The following is a 15,703-nucleotide window of genomic DNA, read 5'->3' as shown; positions in this document are numbered from 1 at the left end:
TAAAACGACTGGAGAAAGCATATAGAAGATGGCAGGGTATACTTTACTTCTAGACCCTTTAATTTACCTTCCAATTACATTAAGAAATATATTGCCAAAAGAGGATAAGGAATTAATTCTCAGTAGGACCGTCACAGCACGACTCATTTTGGTCCAATATTGGAAGTCTCAGAAGTGCCCGTCTAAGGCAGAATGGCTAACCAAATTATGATATACTGCTGAGGCGGCTAAATTAGCATCTTAATCAAGGGTTAGAGAAGGAAGCAGAAAACAGACATTTTGAATTTGTTTCTTTACTAATAAGAAGAAAAGAATTTGTGTCGGGGTCGAATAATGTATTCTATTAAAATTATTTCAAAATACATATATGCTCTATGCTTTTAGAAATAATAGAAGTATTCATCTTACTATGTTCAGATTTCCTTCTTTGTACAACTTGAAAAGTTTCCTTTCTGCAAAGCAGCTGAACAATGCTTGACATTATGGATTCCTTAAAATCTGCCAGTGGAAATTATTAACATTACACTAATTTTCTTCATGATATCCTAGCTTTCCATGTTTAGACATCCTATAGCATTATGATCCTCCTTATACTGTTTCAATAGACACTACGTGGACTGCATCATTATAAAGTTTAGTGACTATACGGCCCTAGATTTGCATTTGTTCCTCAAAATATTGCCAGGAACAGGGATGTATACTTTAAAAGTGACAAGCTCTTCTCAACTAGTATACATCATAACATTTTGTATTCCATTACTGACACCCAAGAGCTTTAAGAAATGGTCCGAATCTATTGCACCAAACTATTTTCAGTCTCATTGAAGTCTCCTTGTCCATTATACATTCTGCATAGTTATATAAGTATTCCTGGAGTTTGGATTTGGATCTTTTGACCTTTCTTTATGCATTAGTATGTAAAATTATTACTTGTGTTTTCTCAACAAAGAATACTCAGAGCACTGATCTGCTTTCATTATTCATGCTGTATTAATAATAGACTTTTAGTTTCATTTGGAGGTGCACTAGGAACTTTGTCCTAGTGACTTACAGAGATGCAGTTCTGATGTTAATGAATTTCTTTTATTTGTTCTGACCTTGATAAGCAACAAAACAAAGAGTACACTAGCGTTATTATGCCCAACATATGGGCATCTGGAGAGGGAGGTCAATATTTCTTCAGACCTTTTTTGTGGAGTCCACTAGAATTTTTATAGAAGCCACATAGAAATGTGTACCAATTTAAAAAAAATAATTCCCTCATGGTACTCTTTTATCCTCACACCCAACTGCAATGCCACTTTAGCCACCACGAGCTCATGTACCACAAAATAAGCTTATTAGAGCTTATAGAGGACTATCCTATCTATTATGAGGTCAGAGGATTAAAGAGCCAAGCTCAAATTAATGGGATTGAGTACATGTTTAAAGAATAATATATAGCTGGAAGAACTCACCTGCTTACGTCCATTGACATCCTTCCCATGAGAAACCCTAGTGGCTGCCTCTTTATCAACCTTCCATGAACAGGCATTACTTTTCTGTTGTGTTCAGAAGCTGTGCTATTTATTTATTTATTTATTTGTTTTGTTTTTTTCTCAGATGTATATATGCTATGGTATTTTTTATTATTTATTCTATATTGTGAATCATTGTGGAAATATGTATTTGGTATACTGTACTGAAAGATTTTTCTTCCTTTTTACAAATATACAATGCAAAAACATATTTTAGAAAATGAACCATGAAGGATAGGATGAGAGGCAATATCAGCAATGCTTATCAGATCCTTTTTGACAGTGAAAAAGAAGGAGCTAAGGTCGTCTTTTGTGCTTTCTTTTCAAAGTAAGAAGACGTTGCAAAGTTAAAGAAAAATGGTACAACGTCCACTTGCAGAATAGGATGTAAGTCTTTTTATAAAAGCAAAGCTTTACTGGTTCCCTTTTTGGGAAAGAACCAAGGCATCAGCTACTTAGATAGGCATTTGCCTTGACTCTGCAGCACCACATTCTTATGCATCATAACCTAGATGCAGCTATGTCAAACCCAATTTGAAATATCAAGGTACACGGTTGGACTTTACAGAAGGATTTGAAGAGAAAAGTGTGGAAAGAAATTCAGCAAGCAGTTAATGGAATCTCTCCTTGGCATATCACCAAGGGATGAGATTTACACACAAAGTGAAGCAAAAGAGGAGCCGTGGAAAAAGCTGTTAATCAGTCGGCTGAAAGACTAACTAGGTTCTTCTGGCTTCACCCCCAGAAGGGCACATTTTCTATGAGATCTATCTTTATTTTCTTTGGTGTTTTATTTAAATAGTGGATCGGTGAGCAGGCAGTTCTTAAAGCTCATCTGTTTATAAAGCACATTTACAGATAACAACTATCTGTGTAGCAAGCTTGGAAGAAGTAGTCAATCACAAAAAGATTTGTGAGAGGGAGTGAATTCAACCTCAGGAAAGTGGGAAAGGACCTGTATCTCTTCTTCCACAACACTAAGGTTGAATTCTTGGTTAAAGCTCCAACCCCCCCCCCCCCAAAAAAAAACAAGGGTTTCTACTGATTTCAATTAATATTTTATTAGGAAATTACTCCTAGTAATTGTTTTAAGTAAATTTTTGTGACTTTAAAATTAAAAGACAAAACCATTTTTTGCCTTGGGGGGAAAAAAGAAACCTTTCCTTCAGAAGCAAAGTTCACCTTTCTGTAAAATCCACAGATTGGATACATATCTCAGTCTGCCATATCTGGCAAGCTTGTGCCTCTGAAAGTGAAAACCTGTTTTTCTTCTTGTCTTAGGTTTAAAATTAGTTTTAAATCACAGCCATTCTCTGTTCTACACGTAAAGCAAACATTTCACTTAAGAATTCAGATCTATGGACAAGACAAGATGCCTGCCAATGTAGTCACAGTAACAAGAACTTATTGCAACCTTGTCCTAAGAAAAAAGCTATCAGCGTTCAAGGAAAAACTTATGACAATATTCTGTATCTGGATACAAATCCTTATGGAGGATTATGTTCTGCCAAGTATACTATAGTACACTTCAATGGCAAAGACTGACATTAAGCACTATATTATTGAAAGTCTTTTTTGCAGTCTTTTTTGCAGCCTCCAATGGAGCAATCAAATTCTATCGGAGACAATAAAGCAGGCTTAAAAAATATATGCTGCTTATCTGCTCAGCTATGTCAAATAGCAAACTGGGTAATTGGGGCACCCAGAGCCACTGGCAGTCCTGCTATGGCTTCATGTGCCACTTTTTTGGACTGTGAGTGTAAAGCTCATACAATATAATGTCAGAGTTCTCATATTACTTCTTACATTCAGCAGTCTTATGATGCTTATGGCCTCTATATGCTGCTATCCCCAGGCCAAAGGAAAAGTACCTGTAAACCTTAAGGCCAAGCATGGGAAAAATTTTTTGCCTTGGGTCCGCATTGTGGGCCCGGCTGGGAGGGCTGGGCCGGGAGGGAGGGGGCGGGTTCATGCTGGGAGGGGGAGGGGCCAGGAGAGGGCAAGGCCAGGAGGGGGCAGGGCAGGCCCTGGGTCATCTTTAGGTTGTCCTCCCAGCATAAGGATGGGGCTGCTTGTCCTATCCTTATGCCGGGAGGAAGGCAAGACATGCGGCAATTGCTCCGATCCTCCCCCCAATCCCCTTCCCTATCCTCCAACACCCCCCCCCCCGATCCTCAAGCTGCACTCTTGGCATTATGCTGGGAGGAGGGCGAGACAGGCAATGGCCGAGAGTGCTCCGGAGCGCTCTCAGATACCATGTGCCTTCTTCAAACCATTCTCCTGGCATAAGGATGGAGGCACTCGCATTGTCCTTATGCCAGGAGGAGGCGGAGACACACGGTGGCTAAGAGCGCTCCCTAGGGCTCTCAGCTACTATGTGCCTTCTGCCCCCATCTTTTTGGCATAAGAATGTGGCAGGCCACCACGTCCTTCTGCCAAGAGGACTGGGAAAATGAGGAGGGCCTGAGGTAAGCATCCAGACCCCGGGCCTTACTTTGTCCATTCCTTCCTTAAGGCAAAGGAAGACTGGTCATTAACATTTTTTAAAAAATCACACAAGAAAGGCTTTCATATGCAGTGAAAAGGATGCAAAGAAAATTATGTCAAATTAAATAATTAATTCCCATTATAATTGGGATGTTTTTTATGTATGCAACATCAAAATTTTGCAAAAGAAATGTGACATCAGAGGCAGGTGAGTACCTTTCCTTCAGCATCGGTTCACTTTTCATAAAATAATTAGTTAAAAATGAAACAAGGCATCATCTAGAAATGTTCTTCTGAAATGAAAGACTGCATAATCTGTGAAAACATTTATGGGGGAGCTGATGTAGGAAGTTCTATTTCACACATACATTTTATAACTCTGTGTTACACTGTGTCTTCAGTAATGCACAGCAAAGTTGTCAGCTTTCATTGATACTCTGCACATGAACAGATTGTTAGGTTTACCTGATTTGGTGAAAGGAACTCCTGGTTATTGTCATTCATTCCCATATACATGTTCTCTCCGTCAAACTGTAAAGACAAGAAAAAAACATATTTTGCCGAGATGCTGAACATGTCATAAGAAAACGTTCTTTTGCAATAGAAAACAAAACATTTCTTTCAGATGTAAAATACAACTTTATTTCATTGATGAGCGTCCTGTGCCTCACTGGCTACAGAAGAACAGCACTTGATAAAACCAGAACAGCAATGTTCTTGTGGAAAATTGTAATGTACTGCGCCAAAGGCATCTTAAAACAAAAACTGGCCTTGAAGTTAAAGAGTCCCTAGAGCATGGAAGGTTACCTGTAAAAACGTAGTATTTTCCAGATACTGGTTGCAATGGTTGAACAGTAACTTGATGCTGTTACTTACTGAGATGGGGTAAAGCGATGGGAACAAGGTAACTCATTATATTACTTGCCATGTTGCCCATTCCTTTTCAATTACTTTGCATGTTTTTAGAAAAGAGAAATGTAGAATTGGTAAGAGAATTACATGCAATTTGAAAAATCCTTGTCAATGTGGGACTCAGACTCAATGTGCCTCAGAACTGCCCCAAATCCCATCCCCTTGTCCCTGTGTTGTGTTCCTTACATGGAGCTCTCTGCAAAGGTCCAACTGCTGTGTTTACTGAGCTCATAACGGGGCACCCATGCTATCAGTAGAGCAACCTCCCTCTTTCTTGCTGATCCCAAGGGAACCCCATTCTGACATGAGCAGAAGCAACCATGATGGCCAGGTGCTCGCAAGGAACTTCGTGGTCAGAGAGGAGAGGCAGTGGCAACACATGGATGTCTCATTCCCTTCCCTGTGCAGATTGGCATAGAAAAAAGATGATAGCGGTAGTGTGCATTTGAACAACAGATGAGGCTGAAACAAACCTGATCCATTTGTCCAGATGGTCACAAAGCTCATGGATAGTTTGGTGTTTCCTGCAAACTCCAGAGTTTTTTGCCCTGGCTAAAGGCAAAAATACTCTAGATACTTATCTAAAGTCTCTGTGTATCATGAAGACTATCAATGTCTGATCCTGGGTGAGTATGTGTATTTTTTTTTCTAATGTGGCCAAGCCCAATACACATCTAAAAATGCCTTTTTATGAAACTTTTTCACGACACCTATACTCTCCCTTCTTGTATTACTTTAGAAAGATAATCATTAAAAAATAAAACAGTTGCAGGTTAACTCCTGTGTTTGATACCTATCATTTCAGAGCTCTGAGAGTCCCTGCCAAGGTGGTCCCTGAGAGAGAACTCCTAGTGCTACTAGTAAATAGACTATTCTGCCTTTCCCTGCTCAATGAATTTTGTGTGGTTAGAAGAAACAGAAGCAACAGTGGGAAAACACAAGAAGATTACAAATGCAAAATGACATCATTGGGACACCATCTGGTTAAAAAAGACCTGACACTTCCACAACAAAATTTCATTCAAAAGAATCCCAGGACTAAAAGTCTCATGTACATGTACAGCTGTGGCTGATAAGTATAGGAAAGGAAGATTCCTTAGTGTACAACAGGGCTTTTTCACCTTCTAGTCAATGTCAAAAGGAAAGCCCTACTATGGGCACAGAAGGCTCAATAAAGGCCTGTGTGTTTTTATACCAAATACAGCATTGTGAAATAAGCCCTGATGTATTATTTCTTACAAAACACAGTGTAGATTACAATTCCAAAGTTAGAATTAATTATTAAAAACAGAGAATCCTAAAAGGACTGGAAAGGTCATTTGAGATAAAGATTAACTTATGCTCCTTCCCTTCCTCACTCCCCCACACCATGACTTGTGTTGACTGAAATCTTACTCCTCTGAATTGCTATGAAGCAATGTAGCAAAATAAATATATAATTGGCAAGGAATAACATTAGAAAGGCAAGACTGGTTGAACCACAGGGAACAAGAATCAGAAGAAAGTCTTACGTTTTTTGCAGATATTTGTTCTTACCGTAAAAACCATTTGTCTCGTTTACATAACTGTATAGAACAATAAGTTCAAAATAGGGCTCAAAGAACCATCTCTTCCAAAAAAAATGGGAGTGGGACTTGTGATACCTTAAAGGCTAACAGGAGTTTTGTTGTTTTCTTGGGGGTTTTTTGGTACAAACTTTCAGTCCATTCCATTAGGTACATGAAAATGTATGGCAGCTAACGTTTGTTAGATTTTAACTGTAAGCCACTGCAATGTACACTGGGCCCTTAAATCTGATGGAGTCTGAATCCAGAGACTCCTGTGGATGCAAATCTCAAGTCCCATTATATACAGCGGTACAAGAAAATGTCAGCCTTTATATAAAATGGCAAAGAACTCAAGTGCCAGAGGGAACCCAAGGATTTGTGCAATGGTTGGAGAGTACAACATGCTATGTCTATACATAATCACAGTACTCAATGTGTTGCAAAATCAAAATGTGCTTTTTGAGGAAAAAGCTAAATATTTTCGAGATGTGTTTGGATGAATCTATTGATGTAGAATGTACGGATAGAGAAGGTTAATTGTTGTATTTTAAGTGTTTGACCCAGACTTCAAGAAACCAATGTTTGAATCCCCACTGAAACCCATGTGGTGAGCTTTGGAAGATCACATCTCTCAGACTCAGATAATGCAGTTTAAAAAAATTACCTCTGAATAAATCTTGCCAAGAAAAAACTATGATAGGGTCAGCAACAAAAATCCCAAAAAACTTTTTGTTTATTTTCTACAACAAACTGACAGAACTGCCCCAAAACATCTTCCAGAACAGAATCTTTCAACCAATTATAAGGCTTTCTAAGTTGTTTTATTTGAGCACTTGAAAAAAACTTGTATCATCATATAAACGAAGCATCTTTTTTTTAAAAAAGGGAAGGAAATTAGAACAATGATGCTAATACAAATATGTAAGCATCTGGCCACTGTTAAGATTTAAATTGCATGCTACTGGGGCAAGCATGGGCTGGAAAGTGGGCAGTAATGTTAGAAAGGATAGGAAGTATTTGAAGAGATGATATGAAGATATGGTGCTTACCCCCTGGTTTCAAAGATTGATAGGAATTCTGCCTTGTGAGAAGTGACTGAAAAGGATTGTGGAAGATTGGTACCTTTGTTTCTCTTAAACAGATGAGTAGTAAAAGCTACTCATCCCATTGAGAACTCCTGGTTTCCAGGTTTATATTTAGCCATGGCCTTAGTCTCTAATCTCATAAGCAAGACACAAAATAATTAAAAATAATGAAAGAAAAACCTTTTAACAGCTTAGGAGAAAACTTAGAAAGCTCTAAAAATACATATCAATGAGTTGTCAATGACATGACATATTGCAGTAACTGCAGATTAATACTATTAACTACAGTAGCTCATTCAGGGAACCAATTAATGCCTCTCTCGAGCAAGTCATGGTCCCCACAGTTTTAAAAGAAACTGTGGTAAGACCATTACTCAGAAAACAGTCCCTGAATCTGACCATACTGGACAACTACAGGCTGGTCTCAAATCTACCTTTTATCAGCAAAATCTTGGAGCGGATGGTGGCCAAACAACTCCAGGGATTTCTGGATGAGGTCGATTATCTGGATACATTTCAATCTGGCTTCAGAGCAGGACATGGAAGAGAAACAACTCTAGTCGCCTTGGTGGATGATCTACGCGGAGAGCTTGATAGGGGGAATGTTACCCTATTAACCCTCCCGGACCTCTCAGCGGCTTTTGATGCCATCGATCATGGTATCCTTCTGGGAAGACTCGAGGAGAGGGGGTTAGGAGGCCCTGTGTTACAATGGTTCTAATCCTTCCTCACAGGCCACTTCCAGAAGATGGTCTTGGGGGAGTCCTGCTCGATCTCACGGCCGCTGAGCTGTGAAGTCTTGCAGAGCTCATTGCTATCTTCAATGTTATTTAACATCTACATTTTGGGGTTTGGTATCATCTGTATGCAGAAGATGTCCAGTTCTACTACTCCTTTTCACCTGATGCCAAGGAAACAGGTCTGCACCTAAACCATTGTCTGGGGGCAGTGATGGGCTGGATGAGGGTGAACAAGCTGAAATTTAATCCAGACAAGACTGAGGTACTGCTGGTCTCACAGAAAAACGATCTGAGAATAGGATTACAACCTGAGCTGGATGGGGTTACACTACCTCTGAAATCTCAGGTTTGCAGTTTGAGGGTCGTCCTGGACTTTGCCTTAAACTTGGAGGTTCTGGTGGCAGCAGTGTCTAGGTCGGCCCTTGTACAATTAAAGCTTATGCACCAACTGCACCCATTCCTGGAGAGATCAGACCTGGCTACATGGTACACACAATAGTTACATCCAGATTGGACTATTGCAATACACTCTATGTAGGTCTGCCCTTGAAAAGCATTCAGAAACTACAGTTCGTTCAAAGATTGTGGCAGAAGTTTAACTGGAGCTGGTCTCAGAGAGCATACCACATCACTCCTGAGATAGCTCCACTGGCTGCCCATTTGCTTCCGGACTCAATTCAAGGTGCTGGTTCTTACCTATAAAGCCCTATATGGCTTCAGTCCAGTCCCCCTATATAAACCGGGGAGAGCTTTCAGGTCAAGTGATGAGATCCTTATCTCCACTCAAACCCTTTTTTTTAATATATATTTTTATTGAAGTTTTTCCTTATAAGATAGAGTAAATTAACATTGAAAGAGTGAGAACATTTGATTGTATAGAAAGTGGAAAAACTGAGATTTAAAAAAGGATCAAAAAGGGAGAGAGAGAAAACCAAAAACCAAAAACAAAGCTAAAATGTCTATATTTATATAAAAAAGAAAAAAAATCTGAACAAATGGCGATATAAAAATGCAAAGTACTTGGCAAAGAAATACACCAAAAAGCAAAAGCAAAAAGCTCACTGTTTCACAACCTGTTCACAAGCCACCAGCAATTGTGAACTGTAGTTCTTTTTTTCTTCATCATGACCTCTTTTTTTTAACAGAAGGAAGTTAAACGAGTGGTGAAAATTAAAATTTATAAAAGTCAAATTTGAAACCCCCACGTTGAAATGGTCTTTCCTTCTAAAAACCTTTTGAAGGGATCCCAGACTTTCCTAAACTCAGAAGGGTCTTTTGACTGGAGATACCCTGTCAGAATGTCCATCTCAGCCACCTCCGTCACTTTCACGATCCATTCCTCCATTTCTGGTGTTTCCTCCAATTTCCAGGCTCGTGCATAAACTATTCTCGCAGCCGTTGTCATCAAAGTGAAGAGTTTATCATGTGGCTTCAGCAGTCTGTTTTTCCTAGTAGGAATATTTCTGGGTGCATGGGTATTTTTAGCTTTAGTATTTTTTCAGTGGTTTTATGAATCTTAATCCAAAAGTTTTTTGCCTTCTTACAAGTCCACCACATGTGGAAAAATGATCCTGTTGCTTGTTTACATTTCCAGCAAGTGTTTTTTAATTGTGGCTGTATTTTGGCTAATTTAACAGGTGTCATATAAGCTTGATAAAACATTTTGTAGAAATTTTCTAGAAGGGAATAGCTTCTGAAAATTTTTATTTTTACTTTCCAGAGGTATTCCCATTCATCTATGCTAATCGAGCGACCAATGTTTTTACCCCATTTTACCATACACTCCTTTTTAAGATTCACTTAAGCAGGACCAGGGACGGCTCCTTTTCAGGACAGGAACCAGCACTTTGGAACTCCCTTCTGGAAGAACTAAGAGCTGCCCCGTCCCTCCTGAGTTCTGAGAAGTGAGTAAAGACTTTTCTACTTCAGAAACCTTTTAACTAAAGATGGAATGTGTCAGCTTTTAATGAGTTTTGACGAGTTTAACAAGTTTTATCGGGTCAATCATCTGTACATCGTTTCAGGGACTAAAAAGAGTAGGTGGTAAGGGGTTGATGTAATTGCAATTTTAAATATGTTTTAACCTTTGCATAGTATGGTTTATCTGTTGTAAGCTGCCTTGAGTCCACTTGGTGGAGAAAGGTAGGGTAAAAGTATCTTAAATAAATGAAATGAATAAATAAATAAATAAATAATTCTTCCCAATACCAATATAAAGATTCAAAGGACTGCTCAGGGCATCTCAATATGGGTGTAAATCTTATAATCTTGTCTTCAAAGGAATGAAGAAATATTTTATAATTTTTCATTCCTGCTGCAAGAAAGTTATTGAAAACTTTGTATTCCCAGAATCTTCTGTGCAGAAATGTTAAACTACAACAATTCTCACCCATCTAGGATTCTTCATTGGTTTCTCAACCATTTACTGAATATATTCCAGTATTTTCTGTGTCATCTCAGTCTGAGGAATCTGCAGTTTCGCCCCTCAATCCATGTGCCAGTGACCAGTATCATATTCATACACATTGCCGATATGTTTCCTGTATTTCCTGCAAACTCTATAGGGACTGGCAGCCATTGACTCATGACTCAAACTGGTCCTTGGGACACCTCTTTGCGTAGTACTGTTCCAAACTGTACCTACAGTATAGGTAAGATAAGTAAAAGTTTTTCCCTAACATTAAGTCTAGTCGTAGCCGACTCTGGGGATTGGTGCTCATCTCCATTTCTAGGCCGAAGAGCCGCCGTTGTCCATAGACACCTCCAAGGTCATGTGGCTGGCATGACTTTATGGAGTGCCATTAACTTTCTGCGAGAGTGGTACCTAATGATCTACTCACATTTGCATGTTTTAGAACTGCTAGGTTGGAAGAAGCTGGGGCTAACAGTGGGAGCTCACTCCGCTCCCTGGATTCGAACTGCCAACATTTCGGTCAGCAAGATCAGCAGCTCAGCGGTTTAACCTGTGGCACCACCACAGTATAATGCACCAAATTAATTTTGTGGAAGAACTTTCCCTCTCTGTCCTAAGAAGAATATTTTTAAATGTTGGCTGTGGCTCATCATTAGTACAATTATTCAGGTCACATTTAAGTACAATCTAAACAATTTGTGATTAAATATATATATATTCTAGAGATTTAAAAAAGTTTACAACACTTCAAACTTCTTAGTTTTTCAATCTTTCCAGAAACTCACTTCAAAGCATGAACTGTGGAAGTTGACTCTGCATCAGTTCAAGCTAAAAAGGCCAGCAGAACCCAAGAAAGCAACACACCTCCATCAAGGTCAGTTATCACTTAATAATCTGGCACACCATTGCAGCATATTAGGTCCCATCATTTGGAGAAGAGAAACAAAACCAACCAAACAAAAATCCAAATCCAAAATGAGCAACTTTTTTCTTGCATTTCTCCTTAAGGACAATAGTCTTGAAGAGGAGTAGATATATAATGCATACTTTGGTCTCAAGGGTCTTTTCTTAAAATCTTTTTTAATTGGGTTTTTCCCATCCTTAGCAGCACGCAAAGGCTAGCTTTGTCCTAGCAGCCAACATGTAACATGGGTTGAGTAAACCTTATCTGAAATAACTGAGACCAGAAGGTTTTTGGATTTTTTTTTCAGATTTTGAAATAACTGTATTTCTATATACTTGCATAATGAGTTATTTTATAGATGGAATCGAAATCAAAAACACAAACTTATGTTTCATAAAGATACACCATATACCCATAACCTGAATATAATTTTATACACATTATTTCAATACAATGGACCCTCAGAAAGCAAAGATATCATTATCTCAGCCATCCATGTGAACGATTTTGGATTTTGGAGTATTTTGGATTTTGAATTTCCAGATAAGGGAAATTCAACCTGTATTGTGATTTTATGTAGGTGAAGCACTGATTTATTTCACACACAATATGCATGTTCATTTCTTTATTAATTCAATGCCTAGCACTTTTTACATCTTGGAAGAGGCTTAATTGCATCATCTCCATTCCAAAACTAGGTAGGAAATTGAATTCATTTCCACACGCACACATTTTATAAACAGTGCTGTTTCCTTGGAAGCAAATTCAAACTCTCTTTATATTATTTTGTAAAATGTGCTTTATGGTTTTATATATTGTGCTTGCCCGTCTCCCAGTAACTAATGAAGCTTGTCTGAAAATTACTCTGCTTCTGATTGCCAACCAGTGACATTGAAAATCAACCCTCAAAATTCAGTGACAACTTCAAAACTTCCATACAAAAGATTAGATTTTGTTTTCACCCTCCAGCAATAAGGACACAAACAAATTTATTATAAAAATTATCCTGCCAGGGTATTTTTTTTCCAATTAAATCTTTCCCACTTATGCTACTGCAAGGTATAGTAGATAAATAATATGTGCTATATTCCCATTATCATTGTACTGCAGAATGCAATTGAAGACAATTGGTTTCATCATTCCACATTGATTTACGGTTGAAACAAAACATTTTAATATTTTCCCTTTGTTATGATGGTTTTCTTCCAGTTTCGATTAGATGCAGCTCCTCATGCATGTCGAGATACTAATCAATTCTCAGATATAAGGACATGCATTCATCATACTCTGTTTCCTATAAAAATTGATCCAATTTATCTTTAATCATCTAAGTATGCAGCACAATGGAAATAGTTCTGTTAATTTGAAAAAAATAGTGTGGAACTATTGTCTTAATTATTTCTCTGCCCTCACACAATTGATTTTAAAATAGTATATATTTAACTTTCTCTACTAAAGAAACAAAGATGAATTTTAGAGTAGAATAAAATCCCTATACAATTCTCTATTCTGTTTTAATTGGTTATGTATCTGCACATACAGAAGTTGCAACCAAAGGTCAATACACCAATATATCACTATACCAATACAAAATAGATTAATACCAGGGATAGTGTCTCATAAATAGGCAATTATTCACACATTTACTCCTAAGAAAGTATTACTGAATTGCAGTCTTGTATGAGTGCAGACCATTTTTTAAAAAATAAACAAATAAATTTGATTATTCTGCAAAATACTTCCCCTTAAACCAGAGACTGCAGAAATGAGGTAAAATTGATTTAAATATTTCTTAATGAAGGGCATATGAGCTCCAGCCAGATTTCACACTATGTGATTGATCTGCATGTATTAAACTTATGATATATGGTCCTACCTATCTATCATGAAACTGTACTAGAACTCATTCTTTTAACCGGGGTGTTTTTCACATTCTGTGTTCTAATATTGTACCTGCTTTCCTTTGTGGGTTCTCTACCATACAAATAGGCTGTTCTGTCATTTTTATGTAAACTGTTGTTGTTTTTGCTGCTCTGCTGTTGCTAGTGCTAAGTGCTTGTTAAGTGCCTGAGAGAAAGATACGTACAAAACATTTTTTTAAACCCATCTATAATAGTTATTCTCAATAGCAAAAAATGAATCATCTAAGTCAAAAAAAGGAAGAGATAAGGAAAAAAGTACAGTTACTCAGGCACAGTAACAGTACGCTTTGCTATGCTAAATGGCACAGCAAAATAGACTTCCATATAAGCACCAAGATGAAAGGCTAATGGGGAAGTAACTTTATTGAACTGTTAATGGAATCACAAGTATGGAAACATGAAAAGAGAGACAAAGTATTCCAGGCCAAGAATGTGGCAAGTAGGGAAAGAAATGTTAAAAAAAGAAATTGAAGTTTTACAACAAGAGAACAAGAAGAACAAAAAGAGTGGGACAGATGTGAATAAAAGAAGTAAGACTTTTTAAAGAATTAAAGGCTAAGAAGAGATAAAACATAAGTTCAATGAAGGTAGAGGGTGGGACTCAGTAGTGCAACCTCTCAATTAGCTAGGATTATCTTGAGCCTTCTTTATTTGTTATTGTATTGTTAAGAATTATTTTGGTTAACTTAGTGCAGGAGTAGGCAGATTCCAGTACCCAGAGGGTCCTATGCTGCTATTTTCAGTTTCCCTAGAAATCATGTTTTTAAAATACGTTTTGAGTACGGATTTTGCTGCTTTTGGCCAACACATTACAGTCCAATCTTCTGACCTAAAGCCTTCTAATGGCATTTTATTAAGTAGGGTGAAAAAAAGATATGCAGGGTATTTAGGGGTGGGTTGATGGGGTGGGGGATCCCAGCGTTTGGCGGCTGAATCATCACTACAACTCATAAGCTACACACTTCACTTTCACTTGCTGGGAACAAATAGGGCAACATAGACCTACTAGGAACTTCAGGAACTTTAATGTCGGGCTTCTAGGCTGCCTGGAGTAGATGGGACTGGGGGTTCTGTTTTAAAGTGATTGCTGACTAATCCAGTAGGTCAATGCTAGGCACCCACTGATGGTTAGCCCTTTGGTCCAATATTTCCATGTCATTCATTGCTAGCCAGGAGCTACATGAAACCAATGCCATGCTCTCCAATCAAGCAAACCAAGCCAAGTCCAGGGAAATTGTGGAGATCCTAAGCACAGGCATGGACCAGTTAAGGGCAAACAAAATAAGACTTAATCCAGACAAAACAAAGATATTCTTAGCAAGGCATCTGAAGTGAGATCTACAACAACGATAACAACATTACATACATACATACATACATACTTACATACATACATATATATACACACATACATACACACCATATATATATACACATACATATACATATACACAAACACACCATACACCATACATATATGCAGTCATGCCGGCCACATGACCTAGAAGGCATCTACAGACAACACCAGCTCTTCGGCTTAGAAAGGGAGATGAGCAGGCCTGTAGCGAGGGGGCGGTTTTAGGGGTTCAACCCCCCCCCCCCCAAATTTTTCAGGTTATAAAAAAAACATGGTTTACTCATGAATTTTAACTGGTTAACCAAATCTCCATGCTAAGTCTATGAGACACAAAATATTAAGAGTCCCTCCAGGCACTATTTCAAGCAGATATTGACAGGTTTGTAGCGGGGAGAGGTGTGTGCTAGGGGTTCAATCCCCCCCCCCCCCGAAATTTTCAAAACCCCTCCTGAAATTTTTTTCTGGCTACGGCCCTGGAGATGAGCACCACCCCTCAGAGTCGGACTCGACTAGACTTAATGTCAGGGGGTGTGATGAGTCATGGGCCATGTAGTCCCGTTCATGGCACTGTAGTCCCAGATGAAGAGGAGAACTTGGGTTTTTCACCGTCTCAGTCAGAATTGGAACCTTCCCAGCCAGATTTGGGAACCTTGCACCTGCAAGAGATTTGTCTTCCAGAAATCTGTCAAACAAGCCCTGAGTCTAAATCTCCTGTGTTTTCTCGCCACGAGTTTTGTAAACAACAGAGAGGAGTTCAAGCGGCCTCTCGTAGGAGTGCTAGGATAGCTGCTAAGAATTCAGCTGATTAAGCCTGCTTTC

The 15,703-nt window shown here is 38.5% G+C and overlaps 1 protein-coding gene across 12 annotated transcripts in view; it reads right to left on the bottom strand.

The window, feature by feature from the left end:
- tox2 (TOX high mobility group box family member 2) overlaps positions 1–15,703 on the bottom strand; it is a 281,333-nt gene that overhangs the window by 186,325 nt on the left and 79,305 nt on the right. For all 12 annotated transcript variants that reach the window (XM_062978787.1, XM_008109976.3, XM_008109983.3 and 9 more), the window contains exon 2: positions 4,470–4,535. In XM_062978787.1, coding sequence (XP_062834857.1) covers positions 4,470–4,535 — 66 coding nt within the window. The remainder of the gene's footprint in view (positions 1–4,469; positions 4,536–15,703) is intronic.

Source organism: Anolis carolinensis, chromosome 4 (assembly GCF_035594765.1).
Source record: "Anolis carolinensis isolate JA03-04 chromosome 4, rAnoCar3.1.pri, whole genome shotgun sequence".
Classification (NCBI taxonomy): domain Eukaryota; kingdom Metazoa; phylum Chordata; class Lepidosauria; order Squamata; family Dactyloidae; genus Anolis; species Anolis carolinensis.
Note: the sequence above shows the minus strand (reverse complement) of the source record. Positions and strands in the feature narration are given on the sequence as shown.